The sequence below is a fragment of the Salvia splendens genome, chromosome 11, assembly GCF_004379255.2.
Source record: "Salvia splendens isolate huo1 chromosome 11, SspV2, whole genome shotgun sequence".
In the NCBI taxonomy this organism is placed as follows: Eukaryota; Viridiplantae; Streptophyta; class Magnoliopsida; order Lamiales; family Lamiaceae; genus Salvia; species Salvia splendens.
In genome coordinates, this window is record NC_056042.1 from 30,770,144 (window position 1) to 30,788,528 (window position 18,385).

Below are 18,385 nucleotides of genomic sequence, written 5' to 3' on the forward strand. Positions count from 1 at the left end.
TTTGGACAACAAAAAAGTGGTTGAAAAACTTTAGTATTAATCATTTTAAAGAAAGATTTTTTAACATCTTTGTAATTTCTCAAAAAATAAATACATTTTACTAGAAGAAATCTTTTGTAATTAATAAATACTAATATCTTGTCTATTTTCCATTAAAAAATATTTTATTGTATATATTTGTGTACTACTTTGATAAAAAAATATCTATGTTTCGTTTTAGAGTAAATTAACTCTCTTATCCCTAATTACTAATGGAATCATTCTTCCTGTATTGGTCATTTCCTCATCAAATTCATGACAGCTTAACTATAAACTTTTAAGTGGAAAAAAAACTACTAACCTATAAAACGAGTCTTCATTGGTAAAAATGTTCTTGGGTCCACGTCCCCCTCTTACCCTACGTTCTGTCATTCAATTTACTCATCAAAACATTAATAGTTTTAACATCTTATTGATAGAAATTAGTCATAAAATTATTGCAGTTTAATTACTCGTATTGTCTTATCATTATATTAATAGTAGATTAGTAATTACTCATCATAACGTCACAACAGATATACACATAGACAATGAATGCGAGTGATTTTCAAATTTTACAATGTGCAAATTAGACTAGACGAAATTGCCGTGGTTCATGCTTGAGAACCAGTGGAACTTTCCACTGATTTGTTTGGTCGTATTTTTAAAACAATGATAATATATCGAAGAAACTTCCAATTATTAGTATAAATGATACTCCCTCTATCCACCATTTAATTTTAAGCAAATTCCACTTACTTTTTACACTCAATCTATTACGGAGTACTATTATAGCATTGATAAAAATCCACGAGTTTCATCCTAAAATCAATTGATGATGGAGAAGACACTCATGAAATTTATATTGTGATTTCGGTTCTTTATGAACACCGATGTGGGATAATTAGTAGTATTTAATTAGTTTCAATTGCCAAAAAAAACTAATAATAGTACTTCCTTCATCACAACTAAGTTGAGTCATAATTTTTGGACACATGGATTAAAAAATTGTGTTAAACAGTATGAGAGATGAATAAATTAGAAAAGATGAAGAGATAGTAAAGTATGAGATGGAATAAAGTAATAGTGATTTGATGTTTTGTTTTTAGTCAAAAAAGGAAATAACTCAACTTAGTTGGACACCTCTAAAATGAATACGACTCAACTTAGTTGGGACAGATAGAGTATTAAAAATGGGTTTTACATTCCACTATGACCACCATTACAACTCATTAAAAACTAATTATAATGTGGGTTATGTTATCCCTCATCTCTGTAATTCGCGTGCTATTTGAAATGCCCACATTTTTATGGGACGGATAGAGTATTGTTAATAACCAAAAAATAATAAATCAAGTAAGGTGCTTGAAAATCGAAAATTAACACAATATTAAATCTTGAAGATCCTTATGAACTTCAAAGATTATACATTTATTAGGGCTTGACTTGCAATTTAGTGATTAATAAAGGAAGCCACTCTTTTGATCATGTCAATGCCAACCTGAGTATCTGGAGCAATCACACTGAAAATATGGGCTTCACCTGCAACCTCAACACACTCAATTTCTCCCTTCCACCCACAATTGCTCAACACCTCATTGTAATACCACCCTCTATCCTTGAGAAAATCCTTCTCCGCAACGTAAACCAGCACTTTCCCACAACCCAAACCCGAAATCTTCGGATCCTTACCCGGGTTCACCCATCCCTCGTCGCGATCCCTCATGCTCGGGCAAACAAATCCCCAAAGCTTCTCAATAAACTTGGTCCACTTCAGGTACTCCTCCGCCGTTTCGCACCCAATCGGATCCACGCCCCCGAAGTAGGGGCAATTTAGGAATATCCCTTCCAAGTTGATGCCCACCGGATTCTCCGACCCGACCCGCATTGCCATGTTGTGTGCTATATTCGCTCCCGCACTGTCCCCGCCTAAATACACACGTGTCAGATCGGCGAATTCATTGATCCACACCTCATTTCCCTCGGCGCTCCATTTGAGAGCGCGCCATGAATCCTCGAACGCGGCTGGGATCGGGAATTCGGGGGCTAATCGGTAATTCAACGAGACGGCGACGGCGTTGGCTTGTGCGACTAACTGATTGAGGTGCTTGTGATAGCGCGGGGAGAAGGCGGATCCGATGATGAAGCAGCCGCCGTGGTAGTAGAACAGAAGCGGGAGCTTTTTGGTGGGATCGGCGTTGGGCGGGAGGTAAATCCGGGCGGAGAGGATGATCTCCGCCGCGATCTCGACGTCTTTGGATTGGACTCCCGTGGCTGGATCTAGAGATGGGGGAACGACGTCATGGGAATTTAGCCTCTCGATTTGGCCGTTTTTTCCGACTGCGATGGAAGGGAAGAATTCAGGGAGAGAGTTGAGTACTTCGTCGGCCATTGATGAGTGAGAAAGGATGATTAGTTATTCAGTTTTTTTATACACGCAAAGGGATCATTATTCCGAACTGCATTTGTCATCTACTCATCAAAAATCAAAATTCTCTCATCACAGCCGGTAAAACGTTGGTTTAATAGGAGTATTATATACTACTATTTTTATATAATATGATGCATATTTTTCATTTTAAGAAATAATAGGAGTATTATATACTACTATTGCATGTACATTTTTATATATTCCTAATAGGATCATCATCTGTTTAAGCTTTAATTGTTTTTAGAGTAAATTATTCCCTCCATTCCTCATGTTTAAATTTTTATTTGGTATGTCTCGCCTCATATTTATATTAATTGATTAATTTATTTTGTTCACATTTTACAACATAGTAGTAGTAATACTAATATATAAACATAGGATTCATGTTTCACTAATGTTTTAAACTTAATTTTTTAACAATTCTTAAAATTCATGTCAAATCAAAATGGAACATGAGACGGAGGGAGTATCACTTTTATCTACACTTACTTATAAATAACTTTCTAACATCTTGTATAAAAAAAAGAAAAAAAAACTACTCCCTCCGTTTGTTAAATGTTGTCCACATTTGACTGAAGCATGTTTTAAGAATGGAAAAAGTTTGTGAAATGTGAATTCCACATTTATATATAAGTTTTACAATGAAATGTGAGTGTAATGAGTTGGTGGATAATTGACTCCATTTACCAAAAATGAAAAAAAAAAGAAGCAAAGTGGACAACATTTTGCTGACAGACCGAAATGGTAAAAGTGGCAATATTTCACGGCGGAGGGATTAATAAATAATACTCCCTCCGTCACACAAGAGGTGAGACACATTATCCACTAACAATACTTTAATTACTTTTTCTCTCTACATCTCTATCAATTTACCAATTTTACATTAAAATCTGTGCCGAACCCAAAGTACATATTCTTTGGGGCGGATAGAGTAGAACAACTGACATAGAAAGATATACTCCCTTCGTCCCTTAAATTTTGTTCATTTTGATCGGACACGGATTTTAAAAACTGTAATGGAAATTGTATTGATAAAGGTTAGTAGAATTTGGATCATACTCCATGCATCCCAAATAGTTTGTCTCACTTCCTTTCTCGCACTCGTTTTGTAAAAATAATACTTTATCCGTCCCATAAAAGATGTCACACTTTTCTTTTTAGTTTGTCCCACAAAACATGTCACATTTCCATTTTTGGAAAAAGTTCACTCTCACATTAATATAAAAATTATATTTTCTCTCTATATTTAACACACAAAACAAAACCTCCTAAAATCTCGTGTCGTCCCACAAGTGTGACATCTTTTATGGGACGGGGGGAGTAATAAATAGTTAAAGTGGAGAGAAAGTTAAGTAAAAGATAAAATAATGTAGAGAATAGTTTTACATACATTATTCTTTCTATTATTTTACTTTATCTCAACTTTACCTATTTATTATTATTATTATTTTTGCAAAACGAGTGCGAAAAAAGGAAGTGGGACAAACTATCTGGGATGGAGTGAGTACTAGTATAATTATAAAATGTGAGAGATAGAATTAGTGGAATGTGAGGTCCACTACAAAAAATAGTCAAAAGTGAAATATGACAAATTTTGTGACGGATGAAAATAGAAATATGTGACAAATTTTCAGAGACGGAGGAAATAATATTTTGTTAACTATTTAAGATTTCTTTCTTAATTTTCTTCTCTTATCCGCATTTACTCATGGATCACTCTTTTGTAAATGCATTTGTATTTTCTTATCAAAAAATATTAATGACAATTTGCCTATAAAGGAAATCTTAATCGGAGAGATAATTCTTCTAAATAGTAGATAAGAAGTTCGAGTCAATATAAATAAATAATTAATTATATATTTTTGATAATTTAAAAAATGATTAAATGATATCTTGGAATTTCTCAATTAATAAATAAGTACTATCAAATATTATGCTTATAAAAAAATCTTATGTAATTTAATGTACTTCCTATGTTTCAAAGACTGAGTGCTATGCCTATAGTTGTAATTCAAGGTAATTTAAGATTGAAATAGTGTTACACATATTATTATCACTGAATTTTTTATGATAATAATACAACCATTTTTAGCTTGAACGGGCCACGCAACAAATTTAAACAACAAATCAAATACTAGATTAAATACACTCTAAATATGCCTATCTACCAATTCAAACACACCCTTATTATCTTATTATATTGGCAATAACTCATCGGCGACATGACTAAGCCAATATTCGGGTATTGCCTTATTTAAATCATGTCGTTATTTTCTCACTCTTATTGGCTATGACTTATTGCGTCAATCTTCCTAACTCCATTTGTCATATAGTCACTAACTCTTAGTGCCCGTTCGGTTTAGCATATAAAATAATAATGGATACAATATAGGATATGATCGGATAGGCTTTATCTAAGATTATATTAATTTTAGTTAACTATCAAATTGACTAATTAATTAATATTCTCACCCATCCCATCCCAGTTCCCAACACAACTCATCCGTTTCATTCCCAATTTTTCTTCAAAAACTCCGCCCAAATATGCATATTTCCACTAATGGTTTATTAATAAGCCAAATTCCAAAAAATAAAATAAAAACAATATCTTAAACATCTAATTCTCCCAAAAAACCAGCATCAACAATCTCACCAAAAAAATTATAATCAATTATTCTTTTATTAGTAAAAAAATTGTAGATTGTAGAGAAAGATAGAAAGCGGGGGTAAAGTGAGAAGTGCGATTAAAATAGACGGAGGGGTAGTGGTCTGATTCATAGTCTCGCTTAAACAATGCAAATACAGCGGCCGAGATGGGCTGACGCGGGCCTTTTGGGCCGAGAATTTCTTGAATCTCAGCAACCGAACATAGTATTAGTGATATAATCTTGGCTAATTCGGCCAACCGAACATCTCCTTAAAGTTTTATTACATCTTTAACTGCATTTGTCATTTGCTAATCAGTAAAATATCACTCTTATTGGCGATGACTCATTGGATCAATCTTCCTAACTGCATTTGTCATATAGTCACTAACTCATAAAATTTTCTTACATCTTTAACTGCATTTGTCATTTGCTAATCAAAAAGATTTCACGACAGGCTGTAAAAAATATTTTCATTCGAAAAAAAATATGACTTGTGTTGACATTTTGTGTAATAATATTGTATCTATCTAATCCCTTTGAGTAAATTAGACTTTCATGTTCTAAAAAAAATTAGTACATATCTCTAATCATTTTGAATATATTAGACTTTCGTGCCCTACAAATTTTTTATTAGTATAACAGAAAATTATTGAAATATTGACACAACAAACCAAATTATACACTACGGGAGTATTTACAAACTAGGGGAGTACCATTTCCTTCGTACCATAATGATTCTCTTTTTGATTCTCTTTTTTAGGATATCCACATGAGTCATTTTCATTTTTAACAAATAATAATACTCCCTCCATTCTTAATGTGTGTCTTACTTTGACCTGTCACGAGTTTTAAGAAATGTAATAAAATATTTTAAAAAAAATTATTGGAATGTGAGTTCTACTTTTATATACTCCCTCCGTCCCGGGCTACTCGCTCATTTCCTTTTCGGCTCGGAGATTAAGGAATGAGTGTATAGGAAAGTCAAAAATGACGGCTGTAGGTAAAATTTTTTACTAAAAATGGAAAGAGTGCAAGTAACTTGAGACGCCCAAAAAGGAAATAAGTGCGAGTAGTGCGGGACGGAGGGAGTATTAATTTTATACTCTTAAAATGTGAGTATGAATGAATTAGTCGATTTCGAGATCCACTATCAAAAGTGTTAAAAATGAAGTGAGATAATTAATACTCCTACGAGAGAGAATAAAATGAAAAACTAGGATACATAAATGTGGACAAAGGGAGTACTATATTTTCTCTTTCTTACTTTATCTCCCACTGATTTTATTTTTTTCTTCAAGGGAGTACTATATTTTCTCTTTCTTACTTTATCTCTCACTAATTTTATTTTTTTCTTCAGTCCTATCGTACTTTTTTTCTTTCATACTTTACCCATATAACTTTTTAAGAAACAATTTCTTAAATTTAATGTCCACAAGAAGCCGACTCGTTTATAGCGGGACAAATAGGGACTAAAAATATGATGGCCAGATAATTAAGTTAAGAAAATATATAGTAATGGGATTCGATTTTAAATATACGCTTTGTATGGAGTAATTAACTAGCTAAAGAAACAAGTTTTATTTGTAACTATGGTCTATAGAAAAAAGGTTGTTGGACTGTAAATAAGAATACGAGACTAAATCTGAAAACTAGAAAGTGAAGTGTTCGTTTTCCAATTGGAGATATGTAGGCACCACAACTTAAATTTTAAATTTAAGTTGAGCTCAAGTCCTTTTTCCTTTATTTCTTTTTTTCATTTGTTTCTACTTTAAAAATATGCAAATACAATTAAATAATTGTATTTGTATATACTCTAGTCGGTTAAGTAGATTTCTCTATAAGGCTAAATCCGGAAAACTTTTGACAATTCTACTATAATTGTTGATTGTTAGACTAAACTCAACATTTAAGGTTGAATTGCTAAAGATGTTCTCAATTTAGTTATGTAGAAATATTTCCTTCGCTGACTAAGAGTATATATACTTATAAATTTATTTTTCAGAACTTCAAGTCTTTTTTGTAATTTGTAATTAGATTCGTTGTAGACTAGTAGTGTCGTTGTATTTAATTTTTTTGTTTAATGCTTCAAGTTTTTTGTGATTTGTAATTGTTGTAACTTGTAATCTCAATAAAATTGCAATTTTCATCGTGATTTTTTGAATTTTATTTACGCACATTTCATATATAAATAAATAAGAAAATGCAAAAAAAAATACGAACCGCCAAACCGGCGGTTTCGGCCAAAAACAGGCGGTTTTGAACCGCCCCATGAACCGACGGTTTTTTGAATCGGAACCGGAACCGCCGGAATCCTTGGCGGGCCGATTCCGGTTCATGAAAATGTTGAACCGTGAACCGCCGGTTCCAAACCGGAACCAGTGGTTTTTGAACCGTGTGCCGGAACCGGCGGTTTTTGAACTGTGTGCATGCGCCTAAGTGGAGTGCTGTGCTTTGGCGGCTGTTTTATTGGTTGCTGTACGAGAAATCAAAGTTCACTTTGCTTGTTCACTTTGCTATGATACTCCATCGAATGCTTGTTCACTTTGCTATTGTTTTATAGCTCCGTTATATTAGTACTAGTAATTTTGAGAGTTGGCATACTTTTACTTTAATTTAATGAAACGAAGTATCATATACTCCACCTACATAAGAATTATTACCATATAATGTAAATTGCAACATCTAATTTGAATATTTTAAATATTAAAATGTATTTATATGAAAGTCCAAAAATGCATGAACCGGAACCGGCCAGTCAAAATCATCCCACTTCTATTTTAACAAATTCTTCTCTCTTTTGAAGTGAACACATTATTAATATTCCAATTACTTTTTATTTAAATATTTTTATTAGTTTATTAATTTCATACTATTAAACTTTCTGATCTTTATTTTTAGAGTATGAACTTTTCCTATTATCTATTCTTTTACTCTTTTTTCATATCTTCTTTCTCTCTCTTTCTCTAAAAATTTTAGGAAAAAGAAAATTAAAATAAAAAAATACACTATGAAATTATGAAATAAAATTTATAATTATAAATTTAATTATCAGAATAAATTTTAGCTAAATTTAATTTGATTCTGGTTCAATAATTTTTTTAATATTAAATATTATGATTAATTGAAAATTAAGAATTTAGTTTTAATTAAAAAAAATTTATTTTTAATATTAAAATCACAATCAAAATGGAATTTTACTAGAAATTATTTTTATAATTAAATTTATAATTTTGATTTTTATAATTAATATATTAAGAATTTCATACTATTTTTTATTTTAATTTTTTACTTTCTAAAATTTTTGGAGAAAGAGAGACAAAGAAGATATGACATAAAGTGATTAAAAAAGTGAAGTGAATAATATTATTTTAGATACTCAAACTATAAGAAAATATCATGTTTAATACTAGAGAGAAAGATAAAGAAAATATCAAATCTAGTACCTAGATATGAAAGTTCAAAAATGCCCTTCATGCCTTGGGAGGCATTTTTGGTGCAAAATTGTGATGAATAGTGAAACAGTATAAAAAATATGATTATACCTTGATTCATGGACTACCCATGATATTTTTAAAATTTAGGTATCATTTACATGCAAGACGCATAATTTAAGGACCATTTGCATAGTTCAGTCTAATTTATATAGCTAGCCACATAACTACTCCCCCCGTCCCGCTTAAGATGAAACGTTTTACTTTTTAGTTTGTCCCAACTAAGATGACACATTTCCATTTTTGAAAACTTTTTCTCTCCAATTAATACATCCAACAACTTTTTTTCATTCCTATTAAAATATTCATCTTTCTTTCTATCTCTATTTTAATACTTTTACCCACCTTTCCTGTCTCCAATTAAACACTTTAATCAATAACTCTTAAAATCTCGTGTCGGTCAAGAAATGTGTCATCTTAGCCGGGACGGAGGGAGTAGTATAGCCCGCTAAGTTCTGCATGTCCATTTCTTCCAACAAAATTAATAGTAATGGGCCCGGCCCGCTATGAGTGTCGTCCATCAAAATTCTTAAAATTACTTTGTGTTGTAGAAAATAAAATATTGAAGCTCCTACTGCCAAGGAAATCCACAATTGGTGGTTCAATTCAATACATGTTTGATACTGAATCGTTGAAATTATAGCTCTAAAAAGGTAATATAATCCATTCCCACTCTAAATATAACATATGTATAATATTCACTTATTCTATTAAGCCACATGGATTGATAAGAGGATGAAGCGTGGCTTATTCTTAATTAATAAGACGTCTTTCCTTGATTTGTAAAAGTAAATTCGACACCATTATCTCTTATGCAGAAAGTGATTAAAATTGTTCGATTTGGCACTCAAAATGATATACCATGATGCATCTATACATAAGATTACATGTCATGAACCGATCTAGCATTTAATTTCATGCGAATGGATGACATGGCTTATTAAATTTTTATGTGGAACTCATTTTTTCATTTTGTGACTTTGTCTCCTGATTTCTTGTGCATGATTTTGGTGGTTGTCGAGTCTTGCTATTGAAGACTCTAATCGGTATTATGTAGGGTGAGGTCACTACAATTTCATCATTTTAATGGTCGTATTAAGAAATGTGATGAGTGCTTATGATGTTTAAGGTTTAACTTAAAGTTCATCAATAATTTTTCTTAATCCCTAAAACAGCACAGCAAAATGACATCTGATACGTGAGCATATTTAAGAAATTCGAATTTGAAAAAACAAAATATTAATTTCGAGAATCAAACAATTAAATGCATATACTTTTATTTTGGGGGAAGAGGATTCAATGCAAATACAGCAACAGGGCATTAAATTCTTGTGTGATAAAAAATTAAAAATAGAATGAGGAATGGGCCAAACGCAGTCTATATAACTTTTTTGACATAAATAGTTAATAGGAATAAATAGGTAATTTAAGTGACAAAATCGGAAGTACCATAAAATTCTTCTTGCAAGAAGGGTAAATAATTGTAGTAACTATATTTAGCAAGAGTGGATCAGACTTAATTTAATTTGTGTGCTTTGCTAATACAATGTGATATTGTAGTTACCTCATTGGTGTGCACTATAGTATCTTAATTAATATGTTATGCACAAATAGCATGTAATTCTAAAAACTATAATTAACAGAAGTAAATATTCCTGTGTCCATTAAGGATGTCAATTTATTGAAAGAAACATAGGCAACTATGCAATTAGGAAAAGAAATACTAGTACTATGTTAACGACTAAGCCGCCTAAGGCGCGTACTATGATTTTTTTTAATTAAATATTTAAATAACTACAAAAATTGAGAAAAAACTTAATTTCATTTATAAAAAGTAATACATTACAATACGAATTAAAAAAAATACGCAAACTCAGCGACGACGGTTACGGGTCCACGCTTCTTCAATCATGTCGTTCATGAGCTGAGAATGGTCTTGTTGGTTGCGCATTGAGGTCTGTCTAGATAGAACCTCATTGAAGCCCGTGGTAATCCTCTAGCGGGGGGCTCGGTCACCGTGCTGGACGAACTAGATACACCGTCATCATCGTTCCACTCGGTGATGCTCTCACCTTCATGCTCGACTATCATGTTGTGCATGATTATGCACGCATACATGACATCGGCGATGACTTCCTTGAACCAGAGACGAGCCAGCCCTTTCACAATTGCCCACCGTGCTTGGAGCACACCAAATGCCCGCTCGACATCCTTCTGCGCCGATTCCTACTTTTGCGCAAATAAAACCATCTTCTCACCAATTGGGCAGCTGATCGTCTTCACAAAAACAGGCCACCGTGGGTATATGCCATCGGCCTAGTAGTACCCCATGTGGTATTGGCGCATGTTGGCAGTGAACTCGATGGTCGGGCCGTTGCCATTGTATTGCTCGGTGAAGAGGGTGGATGAGATGAGGACGTTAATGTCGTTGTTCGACCCGGCTACGCCGAAGTAAGCATGCCAGATCCAGAACCAATGGTCAGCGACGACTTCGAGGATCATCGTCAGGTGGTTGCCCTTGTATCCACTAGTGAATTGGCATCTCCACGCCGCCGGACAATTCTTCCACTGCCAGTGCATACAGTCGATGCTCCCTAGCATCCTAGGAAAGCCGTGTGCCGCCTCGTGCATCTTCATCAGGCCCTGGTAATCAGTGGTAGTCGGTTGCGTAAATATGTGTCGTCGTAGGCCTCCACAATTCCCCTAGAAAATCTCATCAGGCACTCCCGACCTGTTGTATCCCCGATGTGAAGGTACTCGTTGAAGATGTCCGCCTTGGTGCCGTAGGCCAACTGACGGATTGCAGCCGTGCACTTTTGCAACGGTGTAAGGTCGGGTCTGCCAATGCCATCTTCCTGATACGTCATGTATTCATCACGTGACGACAACGTCCGAACAATGCTGAGAAAAAGGTAACGCGGCATTCTAAACCGGCGGCGGAAAACAGTCGGTCCCCACCGTGGTTGATAGGCAAAATAGTCTGCAACCAGACGTTGGTGAGCTGCAGCGTGGTCACGTCGGACAGATGTCCGACGTCGAATCGGCCTATGGATCTGCTCCGCCGCCGCCTCCTCGCGCTGCATTTCGACTAAGCTTTCCGACATGGCCTCTTCAACGGCTGCATCTAAGGCTTCCGAGGTCGAACTACCTGACTCCGAGGAAATAAGACTAGTGGTGTCGTCGTCGTGGTTCATTTTGGTATGCGAGAGAGGTAGAAATGTGAGAGATGAGCGAAATGAGAGAGGCGAGATGTTCGTATGAACAAGTGAATTGAGAAACGATGTTTAAATAGACAAAATTCGAAAAAAAATAAAAAACGCGTGCCATCGTCCGCCTAGCCCACAATGGGGCGCCCGATGGCGCGGGCGATACCCACAATGGGGCGCCCGATGGCGGCCATCATCCTCGGGCGCGGACGATGCCTCTATTGGGGGTGCCAGCCATCGTCTGCGCCCATCGTCTGCCTAGCCCACAATGGGGCGCCCGATGGCGCGGATGATAGGCCATCGTCCGCGCTTCTTCCGCAGACGATGCATCGGGCGTGGGCGTAGGGCGCGGACGATGGCGGGCACCCACAATGGAGGCATCGTCCGTGCCCGAAGATGATGACCGCCATCGGGCGTGCTATTGTGGTTGCCTAAGTAAATTATTTGGATGAAGTGAATCTGCATTGTCACTGCCCACTACTGACCGCTTTTTTGCCATTTTCCAATTATCACTCCATGTGTGCCTGCTTTCTCTATTTTATCTTTAAAAAGTCTTCTTATCAAATTAATAAGAGTAGTATATATAATGAAATACTACTATTATTATACACACAATTTGTGTTAGCATCATTGATAAGGAGGACCTTATGAATCTAATTTAATCCATGTGAAACAAATTATCTAATGTGAACTAAATGAAAATGGTGTTCTGTGTGTAGCATAATAAAATAATATTTGAACATGAAAATTTAATACTCCATATAAACAATTCATACATCTAATACAAATAAGCTCACCTACCTGTATTCTGGTCTTGCGTTCCCATTTCCAATATTTAATTGGGGCCAGAATTTTCAACATTATTGGATAGAGACACTTTTAATTTCGAAATACAATATCCAAAATACTGATATAACAATATAAAGTTTTGTTTATTTCCCTTTAAAAGGTCGTGTGCGAGAACATGAATTTAGGTACTAAATAAATATTCAGATTGAGCAAATATCCTATTAGTTGAATTGAAATATACAGATTTCGCTTTGATTTTGTATTTTACATGATTTTTTTTAATTCTAAATGCATTTTTTACATTGTTTTCGTGGCTCGCCGGCCGCAGGAATCGAAATACTACTTTGTTAATTCCGCAATAGAGAATTCCAGTTGTATAAACAAAGTATTTTCAAACTCAAATAAAAAATAGCTTTAGGCACGTATATGAATGATTTTTAATCCGAATCATTAAATTTAGATTAATTTTTCAATAGTGCTCGAAATTTCGATTCTTTTATAAACTTTATGAAATTAAAGAAGGTTAGTACTACTAATTAACAATCCAATCGACGTCATGTTTAGTAGTAATTATCGATTGACAATGATTAAATACCAACATAATGATTGATAGAAATTCAAAGCGAGTCGCACGACGTCGTTTCAAGGTTATTTTACCATATTAAACCACGAAAGAGAAATAGTATACAGAAAGAGTGTGTGTGTGTGTCAGTGCGCAAATCAGATTGAAAATCAATCTCTAATCCATGAGATCAATATAGAAAGAAGAGCCTGACAACGGTCATTCATCATATTGGTCTTCACCGCAATAAAAGATCAATGTTTTCGTGTTTATTTTTCCTCGGTGGATAGATATCTATCTGTCTATACACGTATTGTTGCATTTGCATGCAATTTTTTTTCTCACTTGAAAAACGATGGAAACACTGAAGAGGAAAAGAGTAAAGCAGCCGTGAATCTGAGCTCTCCATTTTGGGCATTAAACAGAAATGGCGGACGATCTCTGTTTCTGGGCAAAGGCACTTCTTCTTCTTCTTCTTGATGTCAGGATTTTGAAAGTTCAGTGAATTTCTACAGTAATTGTTAATGGAAGCTCTTGATTATGTTTTTTATAGTTATCTGTGTAAAGGGCATTTCGAGATTTTGTTTAAATTAGTGAACTTTATCGTGTTTCAGCTGATATTTCTTTCTGTTAATTTGAATTTCATGCCTTTTGATTTTACTTTTTTAAAGAAATTAAAATGCCTTTTGTGTTCACCATTCAAATCCTTAGTCTACCTAAGGTTTTGTTGCTAATGGCTTCTTCTTTGGAGCTTAATTCAAGATTTTCTGTCATTTACTGGGATTTTCAGAGATTTGTGTGCTGATCTCTCTTTCTGGTAATATGAACATTATGCCTTTTATTTAGAAAATAGAATGCCCTTTTCCTTCACCATTTAATCAAAGTTATTATATGTCATATACTGGGAGTTTGAGAGATTTGTTTAATATATATTTGGGTTTGTGGCGTTGGATCAAAAGGTGCTCTTTTTCTTATTGCTATAATGTTTTCTTGAGTTTCAGGACAGCTTGATTGTGAAACATCCAAAGAAAAATCCTCTGGTATTGAGGATGCTGGTTTTGATGTTTGTGATGGTGTGTGGAGTTTACATATGTTCAGTCTGTCTAAAGCAAATTGGCGGGCACCCAACCGTGCGGTTGTTGAGTTATCCGGTGGCTGAGAGAGCTTGTGATGTGGCGGATATCGAGCCTTCTAAGAAGCCCTATGTACATTTCCCCAAACCAGAGAGTTTCAACAGGTTAGACTTTGTGTGCAGCTGCACTGTCTCTGATAATTGGATTTGAATTGCTGCTGAATTCGCTGATTGTTGTTTGGTTGATAATTAGGGAAGAATGTGCATGTAATCCCGTACGTTACTTTGCAATATTGTCCACACAGAGGTCTGGCAGTGGATGGTTTGAGACGTTGTTGAACAGTCATATGAACATTAGCTCCAACGGGGAGATTTTCTCGGTTAAAGTTCGAAGAAGTAACATATCCACAATTGTGGAAACATTGGATAAGATTTATAATCTAGATTGGTTCACAAGTGCTTCGAAAAATGAGTGCACAGCTGCAGTTGGATTGAAATGGATGCTTAACCAGGTGAACTCCTGATCTTGTGAAATAAAATGTAGCAATGTCTTGATTTGCTTCTTTGTATATGTTGAAATCGATTTGTTTACACACCACCTTGCTGCAGTAATGATTTTTTTCGTTTATTTTAGCCTGAGTTTCTTGTGCTATTTGGTGGGATGCAATATGATTCGTCTTCTCTCGAAGCTGTTTTGTGACTAGCCAACCTAGAAATTAACAATGGGAACTCATCTAACTATGTGCAGCTGATTACAACAGAGTAATCAAGAAAAAATAAAGATTGAATTCCTTTAAGTAATGAGTTTAAGTGAATTCTTAGTTTTAAAAAGCAACATCTTCAATTCTAGATGATATTCTTATGCTATCTCGTTGCAGGGATTAATGCAACATCATGAAGAAATAGTGGAATACTTCAACGCTAAAGGAGTTTCTGCAATTTTTCTTTTCAGAAGGAATCTGCTGCGTCGTATGATTTCCATCCTAGCAAATTCTTTCGACCAGAACGCCAAGCTACTAAACGGGACTCACAAATCTCATGTGCACTCAACCCATGACGTCCGTTCCTCTCTCTCCCTCTCTCTTTTTCTACTTAATGCAGGTCATAACAAAGTATATAACTGCTGCAGGCTAAGATACTTGCCAGTTACAAGCCAGTTGTTAATGCAAGTTTGCTTATACCGAACTTGAGGCAAGTGGAAGATCTCGTTAACAAATCCATGGAATATTTCAAGAGCACCCGCCATATTATCCTCTACTACGAGGACATAATAAATAATCGAACAGTAAGAGACATCAAAAAAAATTTCAATTTCAAAAGAATCTATGTTGCATTTCCATCTTCAAGATCAAGTTGTTATCTCCTTTTAACGCAGAAATTAGTCGACGTTCAGAATTTTCTGAGGGTTCCTCTTCGAGACCTGAGTAGCAGACAGGTGAAGATACACAAAGGATCGCTGTCTTCACAGGTCGAGAACTGGGGAGACATCGAGAAGGCGCTTGAGGGAACGCATTATCAAAGTTATTTACATGAAGATTACAAGTTGTAGGAATCTGGATCATGCTGCTGCTGTATATATAGAAAATTTAGGGTTACCTTATTTATTCATTAATTCTTTCAACAGTATAAGCTAACAGGCAGTTGTTGCTCCTGTTGGAATTTTGATGACAGAGTTTTACAAGACACCTTATGAATGTGTGTGTGTTTATTTTTATTTTTGGTAAGCAAGGTGGAATATTGTTTCAAACGTCCAAGACTAATTTTCACCACTCTGCAATAGTTTGGGAGCACATTTTTTTAAAGAACATTTTGGGTATTTATTGTTCGTGATCTCATAAACTTACGTGTGAGTACTTTTTATTACACTTTCATGAGAAAAATATCAAAAAAAATATCATAATGAAAACTCACAATACTACTCCATCCCTAAAAAAATAAAAAATTTGTAAACTTTTTATTTTGTGAAGTATGACCCCACAATCTTTACTATTTTTCTTTTCATCTCTCTTACTTTATCAATTTTCTATTATTCTCTTTTACTTTACTAAATGTGTATTAAAACTCGTGTCTTTTCACTATGAAGCAATTTCAATGTTTTGGCCAATTACTTTTTTGTTTAGAACTCCGTTTGTAAGACGTTATCCCTCAAACTAATAGGTCGGGGTTCGAGTCACAGCGGAGGTAAATGGGAAATCATTATTGATCCTCTTTAATTAAAAAAAACATTTTGGCCAGTTGTTCTACCATTCAAGGTGTCTACAAATCACCATGGATAATAGTAATTGGATCCGGCAATCAAACCTAAAGCACCTTAGAATCTTTGGATCAATTATTTCACCTATCACATCCACCAATAATTACTCTTGATTTAATAACAACAAAAATGAACATTAATTACTCCACCGTGTCATTCAAAGCGGAGTATATAACATGTTCATTAAGTCAATAAAAAATTATATTGCCTTTTTTCCGATGTGAATTGTCTCAATATATATAAGTGGCTTGGGGCAAATATATTTAAATTTTACATAAAATATCAGCAAAAGTTTAATGAAACTAACCATGAAACACAACTTTCATAATATATGTGCACATTTTATATAAACAACAATAACGAGATAAACTATAATTTCTTATTTGGCTACAACAATAGTTATAGTAATAAATTAATAATGATAATAATAATAATCCGATTTAAATAATAAATATTCGCGACTACTATTTTACATCATTTTAACTCTCTTAATACTTACTCATACCTAAAAAATACTACTAGCATGACATAAATAATGAGACGGAAGAAATATTAGAAGCAGCCGCTATGAACCTTCAACCCCTCGTATTATCGTAACATGTATAATACATTAGGTACAAATTAAATCCTGAAAATCTGATAATCTTAATTATTGGCCTATGAAGAGCTTCCAATAAAATAAATTAAGTATTGCCTCTGCAAATCTCAAATATTTCAAAACTAAATTTATAAAAATGAATTCTCCCTAATTTGAAAAAGTCACTTCCGACTATGTGATGATTTCCATACGAGAAAAGTCTTACATTTCAAATATGGACGACGGTATTTCAGAATCAAAATTGCACTGCACGTATCCAACGGCACACAATGCTATTCCGGTTCTCCACTTTGTCTCATACTTTAATTTTGTGGAGTATTTCACATTAATAATTGTGAGTTTGTGAAATAGTAATTAATATGAGTTGAAACATTAATGCTTATAAATTAAAATGGAGAGTCGTCACTTTACTTACCTCATTATAGCCATATGTCGAATTGTACTAGTAAAAAACTATATTCCATTCTTGTTGAAAATCACCAAGTCAAATTGTATTGTCGGTGGGCTCCCCACCAAATTTTATTGTATATATTGAGTTGTTGGTTCACGTACAAATATAATCTTATTGATAAACAAGGTTGGATAACGATTTCAAAATTAAAACAAAAAATCGAAAAGAGAGGAAAATTAACGAGGTATGTATTGATCTTTTCTGTATTAATCATTTTATTTCTTTCAAACCAATCAATGTATATGTATTTAATTATTTAAATGAGATGAATGAGCTATGTTACTAAACCTCAATAAAGTAACACCATAAAGACAAATGATTCCATCTAAGTAACCTCTCACCAAATGTTGGAATATTTGAAAGTTCTGTGTCAAGCACCTAACTCTAGTCCAACTATGTAAACCATCCAACTTTGTTGACCAAAGCTGTAGCACCCCCCAACAAAATTTAGAACATTTTGACCAACTAAACATGGAATATGGTGGGGGCCACAAAGATTTCTTCGTATTGACCAAGTGCAAGTCTACCTTACTACAGTTTTCCATCCAATCTTAATTACTTCATATATAGGCGTGTTTGGATTGGGTGCCTTAAAATTTCAGACAATTTCATGTTTGGAAAATGGTAGGACATGGGTGCGTTAAATTGTTAATCTTTTAAATTGATAACTCTACAAACTCATCAATAATGTATTAAATATGTCAATACTTATGTATTGATATTTTAATGTCATCGTGTTGATATTTTTAATACACTGCGTTGATGAATTAGCAGAGTCAACAATTTAAAAGGTTAGCAATTGATTACATCTAGGGGTGGCAGATCGTGCGTGTCGGGTCGTTATCGTGTCGACACGATAACGACA

The 18,385-nt window shown here is 34.3% G+C and overlaps 2 protein-coding genes across 2 annotated transcripts; one reads left to right on the top strand and one right to left on the bottom strand.

The window, feature by feature from the left end:
• Positions 1 to 1,471: 1,471 nt before the first annotated feature.
• LOC121754780 (probable carboxylesterase 2) lies at positions 1,472 to 2,410 on the bottom strand. Its single transcript, XM_042150087.1, has one exon. It carries the CDS (start codon positions 2,408 to 2,410, stop codon positions 1,472 to 1,474), a length of 939 nt encoding a protein of 312 aa, XP_042006021.1.
• Positions 2,411 to 13,303: 10,893 nt separating this feature from the next.
• Positions 13,304 to 16,033, top strand: LOC121754188. The gene is made up of 6 exons (XM_042149545.1): positions 13,304 to 13,602; positions 14,147 to 14,382; positions 14,471 to 14,729; positions 15,096 to 15,275; positions 15,347 to 15,502; positions 15,593 to 16,033. The coding sequence occupies exons 1-6, from the start codon at positions 13,573 to 13,575 to the stop codon at positions 15,764 to 15,766; spliced, it is 1,035 nt and encodes a 344-aa protein (XP_042005479.1). The 5' UTR covers positions 13,304 to 13,572; the 3' UTR covers positions 15,767 to 16,033.
• Positions 16,034 to 18,385: the final 2,352 nt, after the last annotated feature.

Bases quoted from the DNA above. Each gene is read 5' to 3' on its own strand.
- LOC121754188 (XM_042149545.1), top strand. From the start codon at position 13,573: ATGGCGGACGATCTCTGTTTCTGGGCAAAG. The intron at 13,603-14,146 runs GCACTTCTTCTT...CTTGAGTTTCAG, and splicing joins ATCTCTGTTTCTGGGCAAAG to GACAGCTTGATTGTGAAACA. The intron at 15,276-15,346 runs GTCCGTTCCTCT...TAACTGCTGCAG, and splicing joins ATGTGCACTCAACCCATGAC to GCTAAGATACTTGCCAGTTA.
- LOC121754780 (XM_042150087.1), bottom strand. From the start codon at position 2,410: ATGGCCGACGAAGTACTCAACTCTCTCCCTGAATTCTTCCCTTCCATC.